This window comes from Carassius auratus, chromosome 27 (genome assembly GCF_003368295.1).
Source record: "Carassius auratus strain Wakin chromosome 27, ASM336829v1, whole genome shotgun sequence".
Classification (NCBI taxonomy): domain Eukaryota; kingdom Metazoa; phylum Chordata; class Actinopteri; order Cypriniformes; family Cyprinidae; genus Carassius; species Carassius auratus.
In genome coordinates this window covers 26,864,339-26,892,202 of record NC_039269.1, presented here as the reverse complement: position 1 = coordinate 26,892,202, position 27,864 = coordinate 26,864,339, and the positions used below count along the sequence as shown (strand labels likewise).

The 27,864-nt window shown below is 36.9% G+C and overlaps 1 protein-coding gene across 4 annotated transcripts in view; it reads left to right on the top strand.

Moving 5' to 3' along the window:
• prkag2b (protein kinase, AMP-activated, gamma 2 non-catalytic subunit b) overlaps positions 1 to 27,503 on the top strand; it is a 29,493-nt gene extending 1,990 nt beyond the window's left edge. For 2 of the 4 annotated variants that reach the window (XM_026206937.1, XM_026206938.1), the window contains exons 2-16: positions 2,425 to 2,496; positions 5,421 to 5,649; positions 17,455 to 17,666; positions 19,190 to 19,241; positions 19,512 to 19,621; positions 20,540 to 20,621; positions 21,088 to 21,146; positions 21,375 to 21,420; positions 21,619 to 21,673; positions 21,828 to 21,954; positions 22,104 to 22,269; positions 22,405 to 22,442; positions 23,417 to 23,563; positions 25,274 to 25,367; positions 26,827 to 27,503. In XM_026206937.1, coding sequence (XP_026062722.1) covers positions 2,425 to 2,496; positions 5,421 to 5,649; positions 17,455 to 17,666; positions 19,190 to 19,241; positions 19,512 to 19,621; positions 20,540 to 20,621; positions 21,088 to 21,146; positions 21,375 to 21,420; positions 21,619 to 21,673; positions 21,828 to 21,954; positions 22,104 to 22,269; positions 22,405 to 22,442; positions 23,417 to 23,563; positions 25,274 to 25,367; positions 26,827 to 26,858 — 1,521 coding nt within the window. In that variant the 3' untranslated portion in view covers positions 26,859 to 27,503. Of the gene's footprint in view, positions 1 to 2,424; positions 2,497 to 5,420; positions 5,650 to 10,175; positions 10,499 to 17,454; positions 17,667 to 19,189; positions 19,242 to 19,511; positions 19,622 to 20,539; positions 20,622 to 21,087; positions 21,147 to 21,374; positions 21,421 to 21,618; positions 21,674 to 21,827; positions 21,955 to 22,103; positions 22,270 to 22,404; positions 22,443 to 23,416; positions 23,564 to 25,273; positions 25,502 to 26,826 lie in introns of those variants that run through there. The other 2 variants (XR_003276054.1, XM_026206939.1) reach the window with 2 other exon arrangements.
• The last annotated feature ends 361 nt before the right edge of the window (positions 27,504 to 27,864 follow it).

Genomic DNA, 27,864 nt, shown 5'->3' with positions numbered 1-27,864 from the left:
TTATCATCTCTGTGTATACTATAGAAAACACAGATTTGTGAAAACGGTGACGCTATGCACATGCATATTACCTGTTCAGTTTATAGGAATGCATATATCCATAGGCAAAGTTACGTGGCCAAATGTAGGAAACATGTTTTGCCAGTCATAGCTAATATACATGATGTTTAAGGATCAGTGAAGTACATCCTATTCAGATGAATTGTGCAACAATCAGTTCACAGTTGTCCAGGCTTACTCAAGAACCTGTAAGATTTAGGATATATCTGAACATGTTCCCTTGACATGTTTCTGAGATTAAAAGGGTTTTGTTTGGTTTCCTCTGCCTCATCCTGAACCATTACTCTTCGCCCGTAGCCATAAAACTCACATGGATCATAAACATAACAATTGACATGTGCATCTGAACATTCGGCAAAAAGCTGTAAACACAATCTGTTCTCCTTCCAAGTACTGTTTCTCATTAGCAAAACACCAATTATGATTGACTACAGCCTCTTTCTAGTGAAATCAAACCATGTAGGTCTTAAATGATTGTTTGTTGTCCATAGAGCAAAGGTCTTCTTTTGATGCCTCCCAAAGATATGAGATATCGGAAATCAAAGTAATTTAAGAGTAACACAAAAACTGTGTGCCACTGCCGTCTGCTTTACATTCTAGTGTTGTTAACAGTTCTCCCTTTAGGAAAAATAGTTTAAACTCACTTCCTTGTATTGATAACTTTGTATATTACAGATCATGTAGCCTACAGATCATTTCATGTTCGCATATCAAGGAAAGTTGCAGTGGGCAAAACAAGCTGTAGCTTTTTTCTGGGTAACAATCTCTTGAATCTTGTGGCTTCCTGTGGCTTACAGAAGAAATAAACCGAATCACACTGAACAGTAATTGTCTCTTAGATTCTGATATTTTATCATATTTTCCTATACAGGGCTCTATCTCCTGATATTGAATTCATCCTTAAACGGCAGCTGCTTTAAGATGAAATATTTCCAGTTGTGTATCCTTCTCAATATTCATAACATCTCAGTCCGTTCTGTATGAGAGGTGTGTCCTGGCTCCGCTCACAAAGCACTCTCTGTTCATACGCTACAGTTTGGGATGGAGTTTTAAGAGAAGAAATCTAAAATCCTGGCCTCAATGCAAAACCATAAAATCCCTGGCACCATAATAAATATTTTTATAACTGTGGGACTTTTCAGTAATATTTTGGTAGTGTCCGTGGGGTATTTTGACTATGATGACTACAGTGGTGTTTTTAGTGTAAGGTAGCCTGGTTCTGGTCATCGTCTGCGATGTTTATTTGTGGTACTTGTTAAAACCGGTTGTTGAGGAGAGTAGCTGCTAGCATTAGCAGTGACGCCACCTTTACATCACGGCAAAAGACAGATCCATAGAGCAGTTCATTATTTGCTGTGATAGTGTTTTGCTATACTAGCGGGATCAAGATGTAGGTGCCCTTTATTGGCTACTTTAATAATATATTTGCTTATACATTATGTTGTTGCATAATAACATAACTGAACTGGTGAAACGGTTATTTATCAAGTAGAACCAGTTCATAGAAAACAATTGGACCTCCCTGTTTACCTGAAGCTTACAGCTAATGTTTTAAATAATGATCAGTTTCTTGCATAGGCTGAATAAGACCAACAATAGATTGTTATTTTTGTGACTCTTAAAGGGCCAGTAGCATTCACTCACATTTTTCACATACATAAAAATGACCTACATCTTAGATGGCCTGAGGTGAGTAAATGAAAGCAAATTTTGGGCGAACTGTTCATTTAAATGGTTCGGTCTGGCCCTTATTAGTCTTGTATATCAGCGGTCTTAAGCTAGTTGGCCAGTTAGTTGGAGGACCAGAGATACACAAAGGGTGTGTTTACAGCCCATATACTTAGTGCACACAGAGGATTTCTTAGTTTTCACTGCATTGGGTCATTCTTTTTGAGTGCAAATGTGTTTGAGTCACTCTTTGTTCAGAGAAATCCACTGTTTTAAGTCAGTTAAATGAGTGTTAAACAGTTGCCTAAACTTTGACATCACCCACCACTGGGATGTTTTTCAGGCCCAACAGAAAGGCATCAGCCGACAAAACCAACCAGTGTTTGATCCGGTTCTCAGTCGGCCTCCATTGAATAAGTGAAAAAGTATTTGTGTGGATCAGAAATGTCTGGCAGAGTCAAATCTAACTCACACAGTCATAAACGACATACTAAATGAATGTTTAATCCTAATTTTCTACATTATGTAACAGCATCTGTTTAACGTTTAACAACCAATTAATAAAAAATGATAACAATAAATCTTGTTCATCCCTCAAAAGCAGTGTACTGCTGAGAAGTGTATTATGAATTTGGCTAAAGTTGTGTTTAACTGTTTGGCTTTTCTCATTAACTCTGATGTTTTGTCTTTTAACAGGATTTGAGCACATTCACATCCTCTCTTATGGATGGAGAGACCGACAGAACAGATAAAGATGAAATGCACAAGGTAAAATACACAAAATCGCTATCTTTTAATAGATTCTCAGCTTTGGTTTACATTTAGACTGATTTAAGATCACTGAGTTTGTCCATTTCCATTTATAAAATTGTCCTATGACGTAAAAACATATATGAACACTATTAGAGATCTAAATCCATTCCATTCTAAATCCCATCAAAACACTTTGATATTATAAGTAAATATAAGTTTTTTCTATATAAACTTATTTTGTTTTAATAAAATTGCATATATAAATCACATTTGTATTGTTGACATATGTTTGATACATATAATACCATAAAAATTAACAATATAGATAATATTCATATCAATTTTATTATATGGCCTGTATATGGCAATATAATGGGTAATATTTATAATGTATTACATTTCCATATGCAAAGTGTTCCAAATCAGTCACTTCAGTTCTATTTCCGTTAGCATGCTTCCTTATAAAGCCTCTAGCTACTGAATGTGGACAGTAGAGCTGAATTAGGTCACTAAGACTGAGCCTTTGCATGTGTGGTTTAAAGGGATGATGTGTGGATTGTTACAGCATAGGTTATATTACACAGAAATAGAGCCCACTTGTCTAAAGATGCACTCTTCTCTTTATTGCTCATAAGGTTTGGTAGTAAAGAGAAGAGTGAGAGTGCTGTCTGTACTATTCTGTGGTTGGGTTGGCTCGTAAACAATGCTCATGAATAAAAGGCAAGGCAGACTTTCTCTGCACATGCTGTTCTTTCAGTTTCAGACTCAACAATTGCAATGCTTTCTTTACGGCTATGGATCACGATTTTGTACAGAATGGAAAAAAAAAAAGATGCCAGGAATTTAATGGAAGGAAACTTTGTCCTGCATGTGCCAGTATTTCTAACTGAATTGTATAAATGGCAGTATTTGTTAAATGAAGCAATTGGTATATATGATATATATTTATATATATATATATATATATATATATATCTTACCCACTCAGAGCTAAGCTGGGAGGCGACGCCTACCTTTCCTCTTGTGATCAAAGCCAATGAGAACAGCCTGTGAAGCAACAGCAGTCTAGTGAATGGGCACTTTAACAAATAAACAATCTAAGTGTTGGCCAAATTGTGGAAGGTCAGTGCTTTGAAAGACTAACTTTTAAAGCACTAGGCTCACTGACTGCTGCAATGAAGTATGAGAAAACATAGCTTCCTCTCAGGTGTGTTTGGCCACACAATAGTGAAACATTTCAATAGTTTTTATGAGAGACTCAAACAGACTAACTGAACTGTGCAAAAGAGCTAACAATATTTGTGAATAAAAAGCTACCAAACTATAGTTAAAGGGTTACTCCACCCCAAAATGAAAATGTTGTCATTAATCACTTACCATCATGTCGTTCCAAATCCATAAAAGCTCTGTGTATCTTAGGAACACAATTTAAGATATTTTGGATGAAAGCCGGGAGGCTTGAGACTGTCCCATAGACTGCCAAATAAATAACAGTGTCAAGGTCCAGGAAATCTATGAAAAGTCATTGTCAGGATGCACTGTTTTATTTCAAATCAAAGCTAAATACATGTAGAAACAGCGCATCCTTGTGGCGTGGAGGACATAAGAGCATACACAGCATGGTGATGGAGTGACACAGAGGAGACCATTGACAAAGGAATTATTGAAAAAAGTCGTTATTTCTTCGCTTACAAAAAGTGTTCCCGTCACTTCATATAACCCAGATCGCATGTCTGATGGCAGATGGAGGATTCTGATGACAACTTTTCATAGATTTCCTGGACCTCGACACTGTTATTTACTTGGCAGTCAATGGGACAGTCTCAAGCCTCCCGGCTTTCATCCAAAATATCTTCAACTGTGTTCTGAAGACAATATAAGCTTTTATGTGTTTGGAACGACGTGGGGGTAAGTGATTAATGACACAATTTTCATTTTTGGGTGGAGTATCCCTTTAATAACAGTTAGTCAGTTCACTTCAAATCTTCACAGAATTCATCTCTTCTTAATGCTTGGTTGAAAATAGCTTTTTCAAGTAATATGCTGATGTCGTAATGTTCTCATCCTGTTATCAAATTAATATGCTAAAATAATTTCATTCTCGCTTCTTTTTTTTTCAGCTTTTTAAAAAATTTTTATTAAGCTTTTCAGAACATTCCAGAAAGTTCCGGAAGCAAAAATTCCATACATTTTCTCTATAGGTCTTTGAAGTTGTTGATCGATGGTACATGCTTTTGTTGAAGCCATCAGTTCACATTTTTAAAACTTGTTCTAAATACATGTTTCACAGCAGAATCTCTTGTGAAAAGCTATATTTATGCTGTAAACTTGTTTGTTTATTTACAGTTTTTTATTGTATTTGTTATACTTGTTTAGTTTGTTTTATTGTTTTTGCCATGAGAATAGCCTAGGATGCTGACATGGCATTAAATAAAAATATTAGAATTTTTGCCAAACGAGTTCAAAGCTCCGCCCACTTCTATGAGGCACCGTGTATGAAATAGAGACTGTCTCCCCACACTTTGCTTAATTTCAATATAAAAGCATATTTTGTCATAAACATCAAATATATTGTTTCTATATATACAATCAACAACTTTTGTTATCAACAAAAATTGTTAACCAAAAATGTGGCAGATAAATGATTGTCATTGTAGCCCATGTAAGAATAATATACTTTGAATTTGTAAATTTTTATAAGTACAGTAAATGAAGAGAAAATCATGCTGTGTTCAGGATTGCTCAGTTTAATGGTCAGTCGCTCATAGCTCTGAAACCAGTTCATTTGACTTTATTACATGATTCTTATCATTGTATGGTCACAGAATTTGACAAGGGAAATGATCTAACATCAGCAGAAAGGAAAGTACATGGAATGTTTCTCTTATAACTTCAACTACCCTAGAAGTCTAAACATATCTTGACTTTTTCTCTCTCAGGGTGACAGGAGTGAGTCAGCTAGCACTCCTGCCGGTCAGCCCTGTACCCCATCTTCAGCCCCCGTATGTCCCAGGACCAGTCCAGGCACTCCTAAAACCATCTTCCCACATCCACTATCATCTCACCAGGACTCACCTCCCAAATCTCCCCGCCGTCTCAGTTTCAGTGGTATCTTCCGCTCCTCGCCCAGCTCAGCGCCTGCCCGGATCTTCTCCAAATCTAGAAAAGGTGAGACACAAGTCTGTTCATTTCAGATTTTCAGTTGATTTCATCCAATGTTCTGTTCTATTAACAGAAAATGCTGCATATTTCAAGCTTAGAGATTGATAAAGTGGTAATTGAAGTATAATATCCTGGTTTCATGTTACTTTGTTATTTAGCTAATGAAATCAGCTGATTCTGAGCCATAATATAATAGAATAATAGAATAGAATTAATAGATGATATGCTATAAATAATGAAATATTAATATAAATGACTGCACGGTGATGTACACTAGCATGTGTTTTGTGTCTTAGCTGTTTTTGCATTTTGTGTTATGTATTTTAATACTGCAAGATGCCATATTGACCAGTAAGCATCTAGGACCTAAACTATCAACTTAAATAAAATAGATCATTTATATTTATGTTCCTTCTACCCTCATGAAATATATCACATTATGGACTTGAAGTACTATATGAAGTATTTGGATCTTTTATTTGATTTGTAGATTAACACAAAATTATTCCAGAATTGTGAGAAGTAATTCAATGATCATCTTTAGCTAGTCAGTCTTCTCTGTTTTGTATCTTCTCTTTTGTTATAATGGGTTTTGGGGAAGCTGATCAGTGTAGCACAGAGTTTGACTTCCTGTTCACTCGCTTTCAAAACATCAGAACAGGAAGTGGTAAGATCATGATTTGGGTTTTTAGCCTTTGATTTTCAAATGACTAAAACCATTAGAGCGTGTGCTGTTAGGCCAAATTGCCATTAAGCAGTTTCAAAGCTAACGGGACACAGACATCAGTGTTTCTTCAGTCAGAGTCTTGAGTCTTCAAGTTGTTTTTCATAAGGAGACACTTGTTCTTGTGCTCTTTTGTACACTCATTGTGTACTTGCGCAGAGAATTGCACGTTCAGTATATAAGAGCCAACTAATCAAAAGCATGGCAGTAAAACACAGCATCTTCTCAGTCTGGTTTCAAGTGCTTGTTTCGTTCCAGAAATTGTGCTCATTTGGCTGATTAACAGAAGTGCTCAGCTTTCCTCGTGTCAGTTCCAAAATCTGCTGACAATCAATGAATACTGCACATTTTGGTTTCCACATCAAATTAAATTTACATAAGTGATTTTTTTATGCCCAGGAAGCAAAGTATATTCATGTAAAGTGTCTACTTTAATGCTTCTAATAACTAAAATATCAAAGTAAGGGTGAAATAATGTTCAATCGCCATTCAGCATAACAGATATGTTTATGTATAAAATAAAGCAACATACTTATTCTTAATTGAATATTTTTAAAAAGGAAGTGATCATACTAAATCTTATTATATTTTAAGTGATTGCTGACAAATAAGTAAAGCCTAGTGGTTTGAAGGATATTGGGAAACGATTGGTAAAGATTTAATATTAAAGAGGTCATATGATGTTTTTTTAAAGATCATTATTTGGTGTATTTGGTGTAATAGAACATGTTGACATGCTTTAATGTTCAAAAACATATTCTTTTTCAAATACTGTGCATTAATGTAGATCCTCTATGCCCCGCGTCTCTCAAACGCATAATTTTCTGCAAATTCCCTCCTTCTGACAAGCACAGTCTGCTCTGATTGGCCAACTGACCCCAATGCATTGTGATTGGCCGAACACCGAAAGCACTCGTTGGAAATATAACGTCCCTTTCTATAAATCGCGCACTGCTTCTTTCAAAATAAATGTAAATAATATCCTTAGATTTACCATCAGTTCAAGCCTGAAAGGGGAACAGGGTGGCGTGACAGACACAGTGATGAAGCTCGTGTGTGTTTGCAGAACACAAACAACAGACGGTTAAGACAGCTTACTTCACTGTGTCACCCTGTCTCTCTCTCTCTCTCTCTCTCACTCACTCATTCACTCTCTCTCTCTCACACACACACACACACACATGAAAGCATTTGAACATTCAAAACCAAATACTTAAATTAATAACAAAACATACTACAGTAGCTTATTCAGAAGAGCCAGATTGTCGTAGCAAAGTCAGAGTTACCTCCTCTCCTAGATTCACGAAAATATTACCACATAATGACATAGATATTTTTGCTTTGAAAAAAATATATTAAATAGGACACATTCCGATATACGTGGAAAAATGCTTGAAAACCCATTTTGTATATAGTATATAAATGTGATATTTTCATGGCAATAGCTCACAAAGTCACTGCAAGCATTTGATCTTGGTAGAAACAATTGTCTATAAATTACAACTTTAATTTCTAACTGAAAAGTGTTGAAGGCATGAACATTGTATTTTCTTACAAATATATGTTGGTTAATAGTATGCACACCCTCAAAAAAGAGCAGCGAGTTCAACTCTAATAGTATGAGGAGGTTTGTTTGTGTCAGTGAGATGTTCCAGAAATCCATCCCGCATCAGAGGCGGCTGTGGGAAGACCGAGTGCCTGTTACTGTGCCATACTGCGCCAAAACAAATATACCTAAACATTTCTGGCCATGTTTCCAGATTGTTCTCCAATAAGAGGCATCTGCCGAGGTCTGTTTCCTTTCCCTCAATTTGAGTTCATTCCAAAGAGCTCTTTTCACAGACTCATGCTGATAATTGTGGTGGCATGTTGAGGCTTTATAGTATGTCTTTGTGCACTTTATTTGAATATTATGAAACCCGAGCTGCCACATACACTGAGATAACATAATCCCACTTCATATCATCTGTTTGACCAGCTCCACTTCTGTTTCATCATGTATTTTACATTACAGTGGAGAAATTAATTCTGGCTTGCACTCACTTTAGATGTTTCAGGGATCTCCTTCACTTCCCACCAGGAGGCACTGTGAGTCAAACAATCATCCTATATCACATAAACCAGTTAGGGAGGTAAGATTGTTTATACTTCAAAGTGCATGGAAAACTCTAGCATAACATTTGGTGTGCATCATCTATTATGTTTCAAGAACATTGCAGCTTTCATTACACAGTTGTGTGGTATATTGTAGCAAGACTAACACTGATGCCATGGAATAAATATGGTCGGTTTTGTTTGCCCACTGAATCTTCAGTTACGTTTCACTCTGAACATGTATAGAAGGCTTTATTCTCTTTGGATGGGATGGAAGCATTCTGAGGCTAGGTGGTTACACCAGGAATCAGACACCAGAGAGACTAATGGCATCGGCACTTTATAGATCACTGCTGGGAAGTTTCTGTATTATTGTCTGTCATTGAAGAGAAGGAAGTTCTGAACAGTTGGGAGGAGATGGGGTTACAAACTGCTGAAGTGATAGAACTCCAGATAGAATCCAGATTCTAAAGGTGTGTTCACACCTGCAGTTTGGTTCTCTTCGTTATTTTGGGCATGACCAAAAAATAAAATTATATTTAGTCCTGCTTTGTTCTTAAACCAGGTTTCCAATGCTATCTAATTAATTAATTCAAGAGAGATGACGAATAAGAAATACCTTGCTGATAGAAGTCTAATTGAAAGTAGATCTATTGCCAGGAATAGTCATTCATAGCAGTGCTTTCCCACATATACATGTTACACACAGATATAAATCCTCTGAAATGTTCACTTTGATTAGTTTACTCAAGCATGTACCATCCGTTTGGCAAATAAATTATTTGCGGTCAGTTACACATCTATTCTCAACATTTTATTATATGAGGGAAATTATGGTAATTAAAATATATTTAACATTAAGCCATTCCACAAACTAATTATCTTAAATGGCTTGGGTATGTGGAGCATTCACAGCTTATATGGACTGCACCTGGTGTACATACTGTATGGTGGTATTTTTACCAGGTGAGAACTCACAAATTGTTTCTACAAGATAAGCTCCAGCATCTCAGTTTGACATGCATATTGAACGATTGATGTGTAATAATTATTATAATAATAACAATAGGCTTCGCAAACACCATAAATAATTTAATGTTGGTTGTAGTAATTCAATTTAAGAATTACCATCAAGGAAAAGTATAATGGCACTGCATAAATAAAAGTTTAGAAAAGACCAGGAATATCTGCAAAAAAGGTTGACACAAAGACCAAATTGGAAAAATATGAGTAGCTGGGTAAAATAAATGTATTGTCTATGTGTAAATTCAGAGGTCAAGCAAAAAGAGCAAGCCGTGTGCAGGACTGAAGCAATAATGTTGCTGGCTTGTTGCCTGGTCTCCTTTTACAGCTTCCTGCCATGTATGCTATTTTAAAGAGACACACAGCTGCACCTGACAGTTTCCTGCAGAGAGGGCAGGGCTGCACACTGGTGTCCACAAACTGAGAGAGAGAGGGAGGAGAAGAGGAAAGGCGAGAAAAGAGAGAGAGAGTGCAGATAGATAAGTGAAGAGAGGAATCACTTCTGAGACAATCTGCGACACTGGGGGCCATCATCAGCAGGGTCTGCTCAACTGACACAGTGTGAGTGCGTTGTGTGTTTCGTGGAGACAGGAAATCAGGGGATCAATAGCACTGGAATACAGCCAATGCCAGGATTTAATTTCTGCAAAGGGTACTGAAAGAATCCAGCTGGACTTCTGGGACAGTGGCATCTGTGAAGAACAGACACTATCATATAAATATCTGTAAGAGACACTTCTGAAGGTACAGCAATCCATCATCTGGCTTTACTGAGAACGAGCACCTCTTCTGGAATCCTGGACATTTGCTTTGGCTTCACTAGAGTTCTCTGTTATCCAAACAGGATCTCTGTGTCGTGCATCCTCGCTTTAGTCGGGAGGGAATGGTTGATCTTCAGGACGTGAGGCCTGCCAGTTCCCATGAAGAGGTTTGGTAGTTTGCGTCGGACAAAGAGGCGCCATGATGAGGAGCTGCTTTCAGGGAGACGGCAGTCAGAGTCGACATGTTTGTCTGGTACAGTACTAATCAGGGTATAGACTATAGAGCCTTCAGCTAGACATAACAGTATTGATATCTGTCTGGTGGTGGAATGTTCCAGTCTGCCTTGTGCTATTATGAGCCAGGCATCGACTTATTGTTCGTTATATAGTCTATTAGATATGTACAGTACATGCATGTGTTGCATGACACACATTGTTTGAACTGGATAAACCATTCATAGTCTGTTGACTTGGCTACTGTGTATGTATGTCAAGATCATTTAATAAACAGCATAGACGTTCCAGAGTAGAGGGAAAGGAAGTCACAGTAGGCTGGAATGGTCTTGAGCTGTGTATTATGTAAGTCTGTATTAATCACTTGGCAGGGAAACTCATTTCAGACCTAATTTTGTTCAGGGTTGACCCCGAAGCTGTCAGCTGATGCCTTCATCACGGTGACGCAAACAAAAATGTGACTGTGGGTTCCATTAGGAGTAAGTCTTGAAAGAGACACCAGACTCACCTGTCTGACATTCCTTAATCAATTTTAAATTGATAACTAAACTCAAACTGAACTGGACACACAAACTGGAAATTCAAAACCCATATTTTTTGCTGTTGCAATTTTGAAGCGTATACAATTAAGAATCTCTGTGACACTGGACTCTGCTTGACTTGAAGGTGATGAAATTTTGTCTCCTGCCCCGCTGTAATATGTAGAGACAACCAAGTAATCTGTGCTGAAGTTGATTTGCCCTAAAATTATAAACACTATGAGGCTATCAAAACATTATCCTGCATGTTTGGTTGTCTCGACCAGCCCAACTGAGGCTCAACCATTGGTGTACTTTTAGGGTGGGATGGTCTGTTGGTTGACCAATGGCAGGCAGAGGGATTATTTGGGAAATCTGTTTGAAATCCTGCTAGTAGTGAAGAAATTATAAACTCCACCTTTAAAATCTGTATATTTCCGCTAAAAGTATAAACGCAGTGGTGCTATCAAAATATTATCATGCATGTTTGGGTGTCCCGACCAGCCCAGCAAAGCAATATTGTCTCAACCAATGGCTTAAGTTTGGGATGGGACTATCTGTTGGCTGACCAATGACAGACATAGGAATTGTTTGTGAAATCTGTTTGAAAGACAATATTTAAGCAAAAATGTATGGTGCAGCAAGTAGCACAGAAATGACACACTCAAACTTTAAAGAACAACTACAGAGTAACCCACATGTACAGAGTACATAACAACTTACCTTATACTTTACCTACTTTGTCTTATTGTATTATTTGGTTTGGATCTTCTGCATGTCCAGAATGTCTGGATGTACATACAGTATTGTTCAAAATAATAGCAGTACAATGTGACTAACCAGAATAATCAAGGTTTTTAGTATATTTTTTATTGCTACGTGGCAAACAAGTTACCAGTAGGTTCAGTAGATTGTCAGAAAACAAACAAGACCCAGCATTCATGATATGCACGCTCTTAAGGCTGTGCAATTGGGCAATTAGTTGAATTAGTTGAAAGGGGAGTGTTCCAAAAAATAGCAGTGTCTACCTTTGACTGTACAAACTCAAAACTATTTTGTACAAACATTTTTTTTTCTGGGATTTAGCAATCCTGTGAATCCCTAAACTAATATTTAGTTGTATGACCACAGTTTTTTAAAACTGCTTGACATCTGTGTGGCATGGAGTCAACCAACTTGTGGCACCTCTCAGCTGTTATTCCACTCCATGATTCTTTAACAACATTCCACAATTCATTCACATTTCTTGGTTTTGCTTCAGAAACAGCATTTTTGATATCACCCCACAAGTTCTCAATTGGATTAAGGTCTGGAGATTGGGCTGGCCACTCCATAACATTAATTTTGTTGGTTTGGAACCAAGACTTTGCCCGTTTACTAGTGTGTTTTGGGTCATTGTCTTGTTGAAACAACCATTTCAAGGGCATGTCCTCTTCAGCATAGGGCAACATGACCTCTTCAAGTATTTTAACATATGCAAACTGATCCATGATCCCTGGTATGCGATAAATAGGCCCAACACCATAGTAGGAGAAACATGCCCATATCATGATGCTTGCACCTCCATGCTTCACTGTCTTCACGGTGTACTGTGGCTTGAATTCAGAGTTTGGGGGTCGTCTCACAAACTGCCTGTGGCCCTTGGAACCAAAAAGAACAATTTTACTCTCATCAGTCCACAAAATGTTCCTCCATTTCTCTTTAGGCCAGTTGATGTGTTCTTTGGCAAATTGTAACCTCTTCTGCACATGCCTTTTTTTTAACAGAGGGACTTTGCGGGGGATTCTTGAAAATAGATTAGCTTCAAACAGACGTCTTCTAACTGTCACAGTACTTACAGGTAACTCCAGACTGTCTTTGATCATCCTGGAGGTGATCATTGGCTGAGCCTTTGCCATTCTGGTTATTCTTCTATCCATTTTGATGGTTGTCTTCCGTTTTCTTCCACGTCTCTCTGGTTTTGCTCTCCATTTTAAGGCATTGGAGATCATTTTAGCTGAACAGCCTATCATTTTTTGCACCTCTTTATAGGTTTTCCCCTCTCTAATCAACTTTTTAATCAAAGTACGCTGTTCTTCTGAACAATGTCTTGAACGACCCATTTTCCTCAGCTTTCAAATGCATGTTCAACAAGTGTTGGCTTCATCCTTAAATAGGGGCCACCTGATTCACACCTGTTTCTTCACAAAATTGATGACCTCAGTGATTGAATGCCACACTGCTATTTTTTTGAACACACCCCTTTCAACTAATTCAACTAATTGCCCAATTGCACAGCCTTAAGAGCGTGCATATCATGAATGCTGGGTCTCATTTGTTTTCTGAGAATCTACTGAACCTACTGGTAACTTGTTTGCCACGTAGCAATAAAAAAATATACGAAAAACCTTGATTATTCTGGTTAGTCACATTGTACTGCTATTATTTTGAACAATACTGTACAATCATGTTAAAAAGTTAGGACACACTATTTAATTTCATGATTTTATGTAATTTTTTTTTAATGTGCCGATACAGAAAACCATGGAATTCAATAGGGTGTGCTAACTCTTTCACATGACTGTATACATGCGCTGAATCATATGATGGGTCACATTATGTAAGTCTGACTGGAGTGTGTATTAGAGTCGCAGTGGTGTCCCGAGGGGCTTCGCTGTGTGTCATATGAAATAGTGTTCCTGACGCAAATCAAACAAGCTCAGGTTGCCTCACTACTCTGTCAGCTGAATCCAAAATTTGGTTCGCGTTTATGTTCAGGCTAAGGATAAAGGTTAGGATTAGTTCTGTGACTGACAGATGATTTTTCATGGCCAGTATGTTTCCTGACTGACTGAATAAGAGTCACTGAAGCCTCCGTTTCTCAAGTTCCAGCTGTTGGAAGCATGTTACTCAATAGTCTTCTTGCTCAATTTGGTTTATATGGTAAAGCTTTTAGGATGCGCTGTGGAATATCATGCAGGATTGTGTTGATATAAACAATCTCATTTGTAGCATGACAGTTACTCAAATAACTGACAAGGATAAAAATATAATGTAAACCAGCAAGCACACAATTAAATTAGATGGCATTTATTTCTTCAAATGGGTCATCCTTCTTTCATACCGCATTATTAACTAAATTAACACATGCGTTCATCCTTTAGGTCTCACAATAAATGATGCCATCAAATAGTGTAAAACCAAAATCCCTGACTTAAACATTTTACTAACATTGCCATGGAACAGAGTCAAACTGGTGTGAGTCCCAGCATACACTCTGGAGGCCTGACCCTGTGCCGTGAGTGAGTGTTATCTGCCCTTGTGGAATGTGTAGCAGTGGCAAGGCTAAAATAAGAAACTAGCGCAGCAACACACCAAATGGGTCTATGCCAGCTGGTTAAGTCTGGCTAAATGTCAGGAGATAGTTAGGATCCCAAACTCAATTCTCGTGCACACATATTAGACTATAATGATTACTATCCACACATACTTTTTTTATGAGAAGTGTATTTTTGATCCATGCTAAATAGGGGAGTTACTGTGCTGTACCTTCATCCAACAAGCATCTTTCAGCATGCATTACTACTAACGTGGCATTGGGGATACGGTAACCGTATTTATGAGCTCCTCGCATCTACTGACATACTGTAAATCAAGAGGTGACAAATCTTGTAGCGTATTCATGAAGGGACAGGCTGTTATGATTGAGTGTTGGGACACGTTAGCCAAATTTCGCAGGTAAAAAGGTCCAACAATGTCAAGATGTATGACGAACAGCTCACACAGAAGTCAAGAAGTTCAAATCAAGTAGCTTTTGGTTGGTCATTGCGGTTCTCTCATAACCCCCTCACACAAGTGTTTGTCAAAATGGGCGTTTGTTGTTCTTGTCCTGTAATTTTGCTGCTGCTGTTGTTCTGTCTCTTTAGTTTCAGTTTCTACTGTGATTGCCACCAAATGTTGCCACCTTGTGGAACAACTGATTAGAGAAAAACCATGTTTTAAAGTACACGCATACTATAACCATTTACTATATGATAAATTTGCATCACATGCACTGTATGCAGACCATCGCATAGGAGTAAAAAAGTAAATCTACTTTGATATTTAGTTTGTGACAAATTTGAACTTGAAAATTGCATGGATTCCTATTGAAATGACTCTCCTGCAGAAGTTGATACAACAGTAAATGTGACTGTACCTGTACCCACATCTCAACACAGAGAGAGGCTGTGGGGCAGAAACAGGTTCAGAAGTGGTCATAACATTTATATTACTGGGTCAACTGTCCCTTTATAATTCAATTTTAGTTTCAAACCTACGGAAGTCAGTATGTCAATATGTGCATCACACTCAAAAATTAAGTCTGGAAGAGTGGTAATAAATTACTTGACTTACTCCGTCCACTTATTGGTCACTGGCTGCCAAGACCACGAGAGTCTGTCCCACTGCATGAACTGTATTATGTATTATGAAGGCAAGCTGAATGTTTTTGGTGTGTCGACAGGGCCATCAACACCCAGCTGGGGCAGTTAATGCCCACCCGCCGAGAAGTGTGACTGTGCGCACTGACTCAATCTGATTCTTGAATGACTATGCTAAGCTAATGAATAATGAACATCTGAAAATTAACTAGTGGGACACCAGCTTTAATTGATGCCATCCCTTTCCAGTGAAAAAGGAGGCTTGCCTGGGCTAATCTCTACAGAAAACTAATTGATTACAAACATGTATGAAAGCATATTGTCTTATAACCTAATAATATATTGCCATCTTCTGAATCACTTTCCAGCGTTGCATACAGCCAAACCATGCCTTACACATTTGTCAATCCATCACATCTGTAGATCAAGCATAGTGCCATGCTAGAGCTAAATGCCTCGATAGCAGAGATACGCGAGTAAAGCCCTGACCTGAATATGTCCAGCTGCTTCAGTCCTCTGCTGAATGAATTCTAATCATGCTTCAGATATAAAGATTCCTCATTGCATATGTGCTTTTGATCCTGCTGTGGCAGTATTAGTGGAGGCTGGTACAGTAATATATCAGTCCATATGTTGTGTCATGCAGTTCATGAGGGGTTATGAGAGGGCTTTCATATAAAACACACCTGTTTGTTGTGTTATATCTGATGAATCCAGCTCTAAACAGGAGTGATTAACTCTACAGTAAAACTGAATCAATGGAATGCTCTAGTTAAGCTCTGTTAACCGCATTTGTGTAAAAGTTTGCATAGTCAGAAAATAATTTAGACTTGCGCTTACATTGACACTTTCCCCATGGAACTAAAATAAACATCAGTAATCCCTGTAACTTCTGCATGATACATGCAAGGTTACCAGAACAGGACTGATGACATGCAGCGAATTCCACTCATGAGAATGACGTTGGTAGATGAAACAGTATTCCTACTTCAAAAAGAACAACTTTAAAGCCCTGAATTATCTTACTTTGTTTTGAATTAGCTTTTCTAGAAGGATGAGCTTCACTCTTGTGCTTTGAAGTGCTGCAACCACAATCCTGGCTTTTTTCCATTATACGCTAACATTCAAAAGTGTTGGATCAGTAAGATTTTAATACTTTTATTCGGCAAGGACACATTCAATTGATCAAATGAGTCAGTAAAGACTTGTCTAGTGTTACACAAGATTTCTATTTCAAATAAATACTATTATTTTACTATTCTTCTATCATTATAATCTACTATAAATCAATATTAAATCAGCGCTTTAGAATGATTTCATGGCACTGAAGACTGCAGTATTGACCTAAAATTAAATACTATTATTGTGATCCTATAGTATCACGTAAATTACAAAATTTTACATATTATAAAGTTTACATATATTCTTTATAAAATATAAAGAATGATTTAAGAATAAATTTTAAATTGCATAAATATTTTACCATATAATTGTTTACTGTATAATTTTACTGTACTATTACTGTTTTTACTTTTTGGTAAAAAAAAAAATGAATTCTTTTATAAACATTATAAAAATTACATTTGGTATTTGAAGGAAAAAAAACAGTAAAATTTGAAGAATTAAATTTCTTGTGATTTCTTTGTATTTTTTTTTATTTGTTTGTTTTTTCGTGACAGAGCAGAGGAACGTGCTTCCCTGCTAACTTATTCAGAAGTGCCCTATATAGTGCACTATACTCCTATTATTAATGTCTTGATTGACAGTCAGTTGTTTGTCAATGCAGCTGTGCCACGATTATTTGACCAGTCCTCGTAGGATTTAGCATCTCTGAGACCAAACTGAGGTTACAGAAGATAAATAAGATAGCATAGATATTAGAATTGATATCTCTATTATGTCTTTTTTTCTGTCAATAGGTCCTATGATTCAACAAATTTAGATTTTCACAAAATAAGCTTCTCTTCTAAATTCACATCAGAATTATGACTCCATTGAACTAAATCCACTTTGCAAATGCAGTACTTCATTGTCTTCTGTACTGATGTGTCTCCCAGGCTCTGGGCTTTCGACTCCCCCCACCACCCCGACTCAGAGTCCCGCTCCACCAGTCTTCTCTATGGAGAGCCCTAGTCCTGTGGAGCGGGTGGAGGAACGCCGATCCCGCTCTCTCTCATCTCCACCAGACACAGGCCAGTGCTTCAGCCTGAGCACCTCCACCACCAAACCCCCGATCACCTCGTACACCTTTTACTCTACCTCACGCCAGGTGAGTTTCTGGGATTTACTGTAGTATACTCTTGCCCCATTGTGAAGCAAAGTCATATTTACAGCTCTAGTGGCACCTTAAATTCACCTAACATACAGTCTGTCAATTGTTGAGCAAATGTGTTTTCTTGTAAAGTACAGTATGTGCTGGACATTGTTTTATGGAAGTACACTGAAAAGTATTTATTATGGGAAATTTACATTTTAAAGCTATGCATAGTCTAATGTTGCAGCTGAGGGATATATAGTCCTAATAACTACAGTACGAGATCATTACACACACACACACACACACACACACACACACACATATATATATATATATATATATATATATATATAAATTACTTTATTATATTTTTCCTACTTTTCAGGTGCATTTTTGTGTGCATTATACTGTTTATACCTGTTGCATCTATTCAATATTACAATTATATTCTAAAATCTATAACCTAAACCAGCTGTGAATACACAGCAACTATTTTATTTATTGTAAATTATTTATACACAATGATTTCATTTTAAACCAATGACAAACCCAGGAAAGTTGTGTTATTTGCAATTTCCACCTAAAAGAGATTGATCAAAAGTTAGTGTACTTGTTTACCAAAGGCACTACACTACATTGATAGATTTAACAGTATTTAGGTTATATAAAATGCTAGCGATGTATTGAAATACCTTAGCAAGAGAAATAAGTCAGCTATTTTATTTAAAAGAAATGTTTGAAATCTATTTCCAACTATCAAACACACTGTTGAATATAACCAGTACACAAATTAAAAACACTTTAATCGTAAATTAAATACACGTGTCTATTTTTGATGAAACAGCCCTAACGTTAGTTTGAGTACGCGATTTATTTATTAGTTTTTTGGCGGGAACAACCAGGCTTAACGTTACTTGGGAATTTTGGAAGACTCGCTGGCTTAATTAAATACCTTAAAATAGAAAGTAACTTAGTTTCTACGGCTTAAACCTCGATCAATGTATATTGGCTCAGGTGCTCATGGTGTTTAAAATGCTGACTATGTAGGCGGCTCGATGGGTTTTGAGACAGAGCCGCGGATCAGTCAATTCGCATTTTGCTTTCGTTTCGTCGTCGTCCAGCAGAGAGCGACAGAGTTATAACTAGAGCCAAGTTATCCCCTCAGACCTATGCGTTGACATTTATACACTCCAAATGAAGTAACGTAGTTCGCTCTACCTGTACCTGCGCGTCGTTTTCCTGCGCTCGGTAAACAGACGTGAAACAGACAGATTGGGATGTTCCACTGTCATTTTTTGCGGGGTGTCCGTCTATTAACATTTCAACGCTGCGCGTAATCAATACTTTAGTGAAAGCTCTGGCTTGAGAATATTATAAGTTTAAAATCACTCTGCTTTCTATGTGGTGACCAGAATGCTTGTTTGAAGATAAGCAGATTTAAAAAATGGACGCTACCACTCCATTGGCTCTAATAGGGTATACCTTGAAGTAAGTGATTGTTGATTAAATCATCCGCCCGTGTCTTTGTGTTTTAGAGCTGCGTACTTGCTGAAGGCATGCTGGAAAAACTTGAACTTGATAATGAAGGTAAATGGTTATATTTAGGTTTTGCATTGCTTGCTTTTTTATTTCATATGCTACTAGCAAGTTTATAGTCTGTGACTAAATTACATTTTCAGCCTGTTCTTAAATAAAGTAGTACTGTATGTAGTATTTTTGTTTGGTTTTATGAGTATAATTGGTATAATTCATAACATAACAAAATTGCATTGTATATCATATAAAACATTTAATTGATTTTTAAGTGTTAGAGATAGGTGACTAATGATTCTAGTGACTTTTCTTTTCTGTTTTCAGCTGCTGAAGAGCCAGGCAATGACATTTACATGCGCTTTATGAAATCCCACAAGTGCTATGACCTCATCCCCACCAGCTCCAAACTAGTGGTCTTTGACACTTCATTACAGGTACATCTTAAATGTTTTTTTTTCTTCTGTTAAAAAAAAAAAAATATATATATATATATATATATATATATATATATATATATATATAAATTGTAGCAATTATTTCATTACACACATTTCAACTTCTGTTGTATTGTTCTCTGCATATCATTCTGTATGTCTTTCAGTCATCATCATCATCTTTGATTATCTCAATTTTGTAATTTTCAACAGTCTGATGAAATAATAGAGATGTTAAAAGCACAGCTGTAATTGAATCTAGTTCATTCATCATCAAACTGGAGTTGAATGCATTGCACTGTGGGATACAATATTGCATTCACTTTATTATATATTGCATAGGTCATTCCAGATATGCATAAAGTTGCATATTTTGAACAGTATGCATATTACTAACCATGCAAAAATGTAAAGCATGCAAGTATGCTTGAATTCAACTTTTAATATGAGCCACAGATGCTGTCTTTCAGTTTTGCTTCCCAGTTGTAGTTTAAACACACAATGTGTAAGTGATTATGGTTAATGTTTCATCAGTAAATAAATCTTTGTTAGTGATTGAAATGGATGGGATCTCTTTGAAGTGTATGGGAAGCAGTCATAAAGCTAGGTTTGTCAGGGTTAAACAGTAATCATGTGCAGGTATGTGCTGTTAGTAGATTTGGGGGTAACACACCCGTGTAACCCATTAACCTGTTGACTTTCCTCTGGCTGAGGGCCAGTCTGAATATAAAGGCTAAATACAACTTTAAGGCCAAATTTCCCGGTTCATTTGTCATTGGCAGGTGTGGACTTTTTTTTGCACCCAGCTCATTGTTTCCTGTAATTTTTTTTTGGCTCACACCACCAGTTCCTCCAGAAGTGTTTTTAAAGGCACCCAAAATAAAAGCATTGTTATGTGTATCCTTTGTTCTCTGTTAGGTAAAGAAAGCTTTCTTTGCCTTGGTTGCTAATGGAGTTCGAGCTGCACCATTGTGGGAAACCAAAAAGCAAAGCTTTGTGGGTGAGCATTGACACATGCACGTGCAAACACACTCACACACATGCTTTTCTGTCATTCTTTTGAATGGAGTTGTGTTTTTTTTTAGGTCAGACAGACAGAAAAAGTCTGTTTAACTGGCTGTCTTGAAATTATTGTTAAGTAATCAGTAATCCAATAAAGGCATTGCTTCAGGTCATTATTTTTTCACCTGTAACATAATTGGACATGGTTAAGTTAGCAGCTAACAATAACATGCATAGAGGGAATATGCAAATTTCCCGTGCTGATATTTTACAAGAAAGCATCAAATAAGCTTGTAGTACTCACTGGTAACTGAAATCATGATTAAACTGTCCATTTTTTGGAATAAACACAGCAAATATGTAAAGGACATTGGATGCATATTCTGCTAAATCTGCAGGCACAGTCTCTCTGTGAGCCCAGATATGCGTCAGCATGGTTTTACTCTGATACGTTTTCTCAATAGGAATGTTAACCATCACAGACTTCATCATCATACTGCACAGATACTACAAATCACCACTGGTAAGGCTTCAGACATCACAGAAACTCAAATACTACCAGTTTTGCTGGACGGTGTCATTTTGCCCAGTGCTGGTTCGTAAGAGTGTTGAGCAGAAATTAGACACACCTTCAAATGGCTTCAAAAGTGACAATTCTGCTTTATTCTGTAATTAAATGAATGTTCATCTAAGAGGAAGGATATTTGTCCATTTTAAAATCTTAAGTCATATTTTGTGTCGTATGCCTCAGGTGCAAATATATGAACTGGAGGAGCATAAAATTGAGACTTGGAGAGGTAAATATTTTCAGCATTTTCACTTAACCACTGCTAACACTCGTTTGCCTTTTATATATATTTTATATTATTGACTAAACTCATTTTTGTACACCTAAAATGTGTATATTCACACACACACCCATGTCCTTTATGGAGAAAATAACAAAGTAAAAGTTTGGAAAGTCTAACTTTTTTTATTTCTGCTTATACAAACAGAACTGTACTTGCAAGAAACTTTTAAACCCTTAGTCAACATATCTCCAGATGCAAGGTGGGACATTTGGTCGTATTTTTGCAGATTGTGTTTTTCCTCTTAATTACATGCTGCTTTGTCCACTATTTGGTTTATGGGAACATTGTCTCAAACAGAGCTTGCAGAGCATTGTTTTTTTTTTAAATGTTTGGTTTCTTGTAACTCTTTGCAGTATATTTGATGCCGTATACTCGCTCATCAAAAATAAGATCCATCGTTTGCCAGTGATCGATCCAGTCACAGGAAACGCTCTGTATATCCTCACACACAAGAGGATCCTCAAGTTTCTGCAGCTCTTTGTGAGTATATTACTTCCTTGTATCTTACTGATCACTCTTTGCATCCAGTTATCATACTCGTTTAGTTGTTGTGAACAAATCAAACTAGTAAAAGGTTACAGAAGAGTTCTAATCATCCTGAGTTGTGTTAATGGTTTATGTTCCTGTAGGTGTGTGAGATGCCTAAACCAGCCTTCATGAGGCAGACTCTGGAGGAGCTGGGCATTGGCACATACAGCAACATCGCTTTCATTCACCCAGATACACCCATTATTAAAGCCCTGGGCATGTTCGTGGAGAGGAGAGTGTCTGCCCTGCCGGTGGTGGACGTTACAGGTAGCAACACATTGCTAACTTTCCTGTCAGTTCATAGACTTGAATTATTCTTCTGTCAAGCCCTTTTTAGAAACGAAAAATTTGTGGTACATGTTACATTTCTCATATTTGCTTTCCATATTTTCCCTCCCAAAGGAAAGGTTGTGGACATATACTCCAAATTTGATGTCATTGTAAGTTATACTACTTAAAGTTGACTACTTAAAATAACTGCTAAAGCTTTTTGCCACACATTTGTTACACGAGTTTTACACAAGCAAATTGAAGTCATGGATATTTCTACAGTGAATATTTTTTCTAGTTCTCTATTTTAAAATATCATCAGATTTTGCACTTTTGGTGCTTGTGTCTTATGACTGAGAGTTTTCTAGTAGAAATTTATACAGAAAATATATCAAAAATTAAGAAAAAAAAACTCTTCTGCTCACCAAGGCTGCATTTATTTAATCAAAATAACAGTAATATTGTGAAATATTATTTCAAAGTTTTCTATTTTAAAATGTAATTTATTTCTGTGATGCGCAGCTATATTTTCAGCATCATTCCTCCAGTCTTTAGTGTCACATGATCTTCAGAAATCAGAATAATATGCTGATTTGCTGCTCAAGAAACATTAGTATTATTATCAATGTTGAAACTGTTTTTTTGGAAACCGTGATACAATAGATTTTCATCAGGATTCTTCAATGAATGGACAGTTCAAAAGCATTTATTTGAAATGCAAATCTTTTGTAACATAGTAACTTAGCATAGCACATAGCAATCACCTGCATCTTAATTGTCCCCCTTTTTGGGGGGGAATAAAAGTATTTGAATCTTACTGACCCCAAACTTTTGAATGGTAGTTATTGGACTTTATTCACAAATAAAAGTTCATAATTCATATGTCTATTCAAATCCATTTGTATCCCTTTCATTAAATGTATCAGTTTATATTCAAATGATTTTAACTCCAATGTACAGCTAAATTCATTGTTGTCATTAATAAGTGAAAGAGCATTAAATATGAAAGTCAGCATCTTCAAACCAACAGATGTTCACACCAAATGTTTCTTCATTTATTGTTGATTGATTGTAATTGACCAGTATTATTGAGATGTGTTTGGCTGTCTGTGAAGGTGTTCATTAGTGTTGTGGCTGTGTGTAGAACCTGGCTGCTGAGAAGACCTACAATAACCTGGACATCACTGTGACTCAGGCGCTGCTGCATCGCTCACAGTACTTCGAGGGAGTCATGAAGTGTTATCGACACGAGACCGTGGAGACTATAGTGGACAGGATCGTCAAAGCTGAGGTGAGAAAGGACATCGATAACACAGCCACTAGAAAAGAAGTCCCACCTGAATTGGTCACACTTTGTTTTTAGGTCCTATTCTCTCTATTATCTACTTACTAATGACTACGACTTTTGCCTCGATAAGCTTCTAATTTTCTATTTATTAATTACTTATTAATACTTCACAAGGTAAGCTCCATGGGCAAGGAACTCTCGTTCACAAAATTTAAATCACAAATTATAGCATTGATAAAGAATAGGTTGAGTGTTAACTTTTGTTACCATATAACTATAAACTACAGTCACAGAAAAACATTGTTAAACCCTATGTTGTAGCAAAAAAGTTTACATGCATGCATACATACATACATACACATATATATATATATACAGTACAGACCAAAAGTTTGGACACACCTTCTCATTCAAAGAGTTTTCTTTATTTTCATGACTATGAAAATTGTAGATTCACACTGAAGGCATCAAAACTATGAATTAACACATGTGGAATTATATACATAACAAAAAAGTGTGAAACAACTGAAAATATGTCATATTGTAGGTTCTTCAAAGTAGCCACCTTTTGCTTTGATTACTGCTTCACACACTCTTGACATTCTCTTGATGAGCTTCAAGAGGTAGTCACCTGAAATGGTCTTCCAACAGTCTTGAAGGAGTTCCCCGAGAGATGCTTAGCACTTGTTGGTCCTTTTGCCTTCTGTCTGCGGTCCAGCTTACCCCAAACCATCTCGATTGGGTTCAGGTCCGGTGACTGAGGAGGCCAGGTCATCTGGCGCAGCACCCATCACTCTCCTTCTTGCTCAAATAGCCCTTTATGCCTTCAGTGTGACTCTACAATTTTCATAGTCATGAAAATAAAGAAAACTCTTTGAACGAGAAGCTGTGTCCAAACTTTTGGTCTGTACTGTATATATATATATATACAGGGCTGCCAACTTTTGAGGTCAACTTTTTGTTATGGTGAAGGTGCATATGTAGGCGCGTGGCTTGGTGTGGAAAAAAATACAAAAACAAAATCCTTGCATTAGCAGAAGTGTATTAAGTATATATTGATTGTAAAAGTATTTGGTATCTGTAGAGAATTTCTTGGGATTTACATCGTATAAATTTGAGTTTATCCATACTGACACCACCATCAGTCAAATATCTGGACATGATTGATGAGTTTTGATTAATATAAATAAAATCGTTTTAATATGGGATGTTGTTGAATCAAACAATTCGTTCGCGAGCCAGACATCACTTCTGCAAAACAAACAACTCTGCTAATGCTAACTTGCCTGCGTTCACAATTCACACGGTGCAGATGGGAGGGAGAACGACTGACTACACAGTTTATGGGAATAAATTGTGTATTTCCCTCAATTGTCACAAAAAACTCACTACACTGTCTGTCTGGTCTCTCTGCGCGTTGCTTTGCGAGATCATGCGGCGCGATTTTTCTGCTGCACGAGTCTGCGTGAGAATATGGCGCTATGGCGTGAGCGTGTGAGAATTAGGTCAATTGCATGAGTCTCACACTGAATGGCTGGGAGTTGGCAGCCTTGATATATATATATATATATATATATATGTATGTGTATATGTGTGTGTATATATATATATATATATAATATGCTTTATTTGTTTTTCGATGTGAACATGCACCGGATGAATATCAGATGCCCCCTGATTGTGTGTGTGTGTGTGTGTGTGTGTGTCCTGCAGGTGCACAGGCTGGTAGTGGTGGATGATAACTCCAGCATCGAGGGCATCATCTCTCTCTCAGACATCCTGCAGGCGCTGGTTCTCACCCCCGCAGGTATAGACGCACAGAATTCCTAAATCATCCCTCCATTTCACTTTCCTTCTCTCTTCTCCACTCTTCCCCGGACCCAATCTCCTCTCCCTGGACATCTATCACTCGAGTGTCCCTCTCTGACCCCCTGAGCACAGGTACGCTCACACAGGCTTGTTATGGCTGTGCTGAATGAAGCTGGATGTAGCTGTGTATTCCAGTAATACACATCATGATGGCATCCGCATCATTGCAGGAGTTTGTTTGGTACTGATTTTTTTTGTAACACAGACAGCTCACACATTACTGCAAGTTGACCTGACAAACTGTCAATGGTATAAAAAATTCAATATGAGACAGAAATAGCTGTCTGGCTGAATAGTGATTGAAATACAGCATGTGCTCTCAGAGCCCTTTATGAAGCCTGCTGGGAGAAACCGCATGAAACACGGTGCATCTTTCACGTGCTGCTCAGCATGCTGTCTTTAATGTGTTGAGCTGCTGTGAGCAACACTCCTGTGAAGGCAAACCAAGAACCGGCGCTTGATGTTTCTGGAACAGGCATTCCAAACTTGAGGATAACCTGGAAATATTTGGGGCAAAAACCTAGAAAGGGAATTTTTTTTTAAATATGGAAGGTTATGGAAATCACATGTCATGGAAATAAAAATCATAAAATATTTAAAAGCCACAGAAAAGTCATGGAAATTAATACAATCATAAAAAAGTTAGCCAAAAAATCATGGGAACAAAAAAATTGTGGGGGAAAAAACACAGGAATTGTATATTTTATAGTGATTTAAAAAGTCACAGATAAATTATGGAAATTAATAAAATTTTAAAAAGTCATGAAAGCAATGGTAATAAGTACTATCATAAAAACTCACAGAAAATTAATGGTAATCATTAAAGTTGTCACAGGAAAGTCATAGAAATCAATACTAAAGTAAAAAGTTGTAGAAAATTTGGGGAAATTAGTACAATTGTAAAAAAAAAAATCACAAGACAGTCAAGTAATTTAATGTTATCGTAAAAAGTTGTAGAAGACTTATGGAAATTAATATAATTGGAAAGGTCAAAAAAAGTCAAGCACATTAATAAAATCTTTTAAAGTTGCATGAAAAGTTATGGAAATCTTCACTAAAAACCATGGAAATAGATGAAAATCACTGATCAGTCAGAAAAATGTGTTATATTTTCCTTTAGCTCTAAAATATTTCATTGGTTATGATTCAACCAATTAATATTTTTGGGAATTTTGAAAATATTAAAACATAACAGGTAACCCAAAACACACAAAAAATGTGCTGTAACCAATTAATCCCGAAGCTTTGAGCTTGTTTGTGTTCTGCTTAGTGATTTGTGTGATCTTAGCAGATTTATGGTTCAGAATAGTCTGTGTTATGAATAGTGTGTGGTATTAAAAGAGCACTGACTGAAGGCTTTGTTTCATGAACTGAATGTCTTATCATTTGTCCCGCAGGAGGACGCAGAAGGGACAGTGTGACTGAATGACAAAACAGCATTTTGGAGGTGAAAGAGAAATGCAAGAAATTCAAACCAAAAAGGTCCAGCCAGCTTTACTGACAGGATACAGAGAAGAGGACCGCTGGAAACTTTTTAGATCCTCATTTAATGGCCGGGCTGAATGAAACCCTTTGAATCTGCAGCTGAAGGAACAGACACACATTGTTGGACATGTTTATGGCGGTCCGATCATGAGAATCTGCCGCTATACTGTACACTGCTTTAGATGCTGGGCATGTTTGGCTGCTGGTTTTAGAGGTGTTCACTGACAGCACTAAATCAGACATGTCTTCTAGCTGGGTCTGCGTTATGTCATCAGGCGATGTAGTGTCTGAAGTGGAAATTTGCCTTAAATGAAGACCTCGGAGAGAACTGACTGTAAATGTTTGCAGAGCCCTGTAGATGTGCATGTAGTGCAAAAGCAGGTTCTTGATTCTTAGGCAATAAGTTGCTGTTGGTTCAAAGACCTGCTAGACTCTGTAGACATCGAGCCATGTTTTTCTCTGCAATTCTCCTGAAAATACTTTCAGGTTGCATTACATCCAAAAATGAAAAGTAGAAAATCTTAACTGAAAATTAAGCATGTAGCAAAATAATGTGACATAATTTTTTTGACAGATAAGCATGTTTCCCTGCAGGTTTTATTATTGTAATACAAAAAGCATTTATATGTTATGCAAATAATAAAATGTGTTTAAATTATAGTATTTATTCAATCACCTGCAATTTATGCAGAATTTAAAGAAAAAGAATGGTTACTTTTTTAAATAATGAAAAACTAATAAGAATCACTTCTGAAAATAATTGCTACATTAATAGTTTAATATTACATCGTTCTCATGAAAATAACATAGAAGTGGATCTCAGTTGGTCATTGTAAAAAAAAAAAACTACCGTTCTTTTTTTTTTATAGAACTAATACTGTAATAAATGCATGTTAAATAAAAAATAAGGGAATGAGATGCTTTGTATAAAAATAATTGCAGGGAAATAT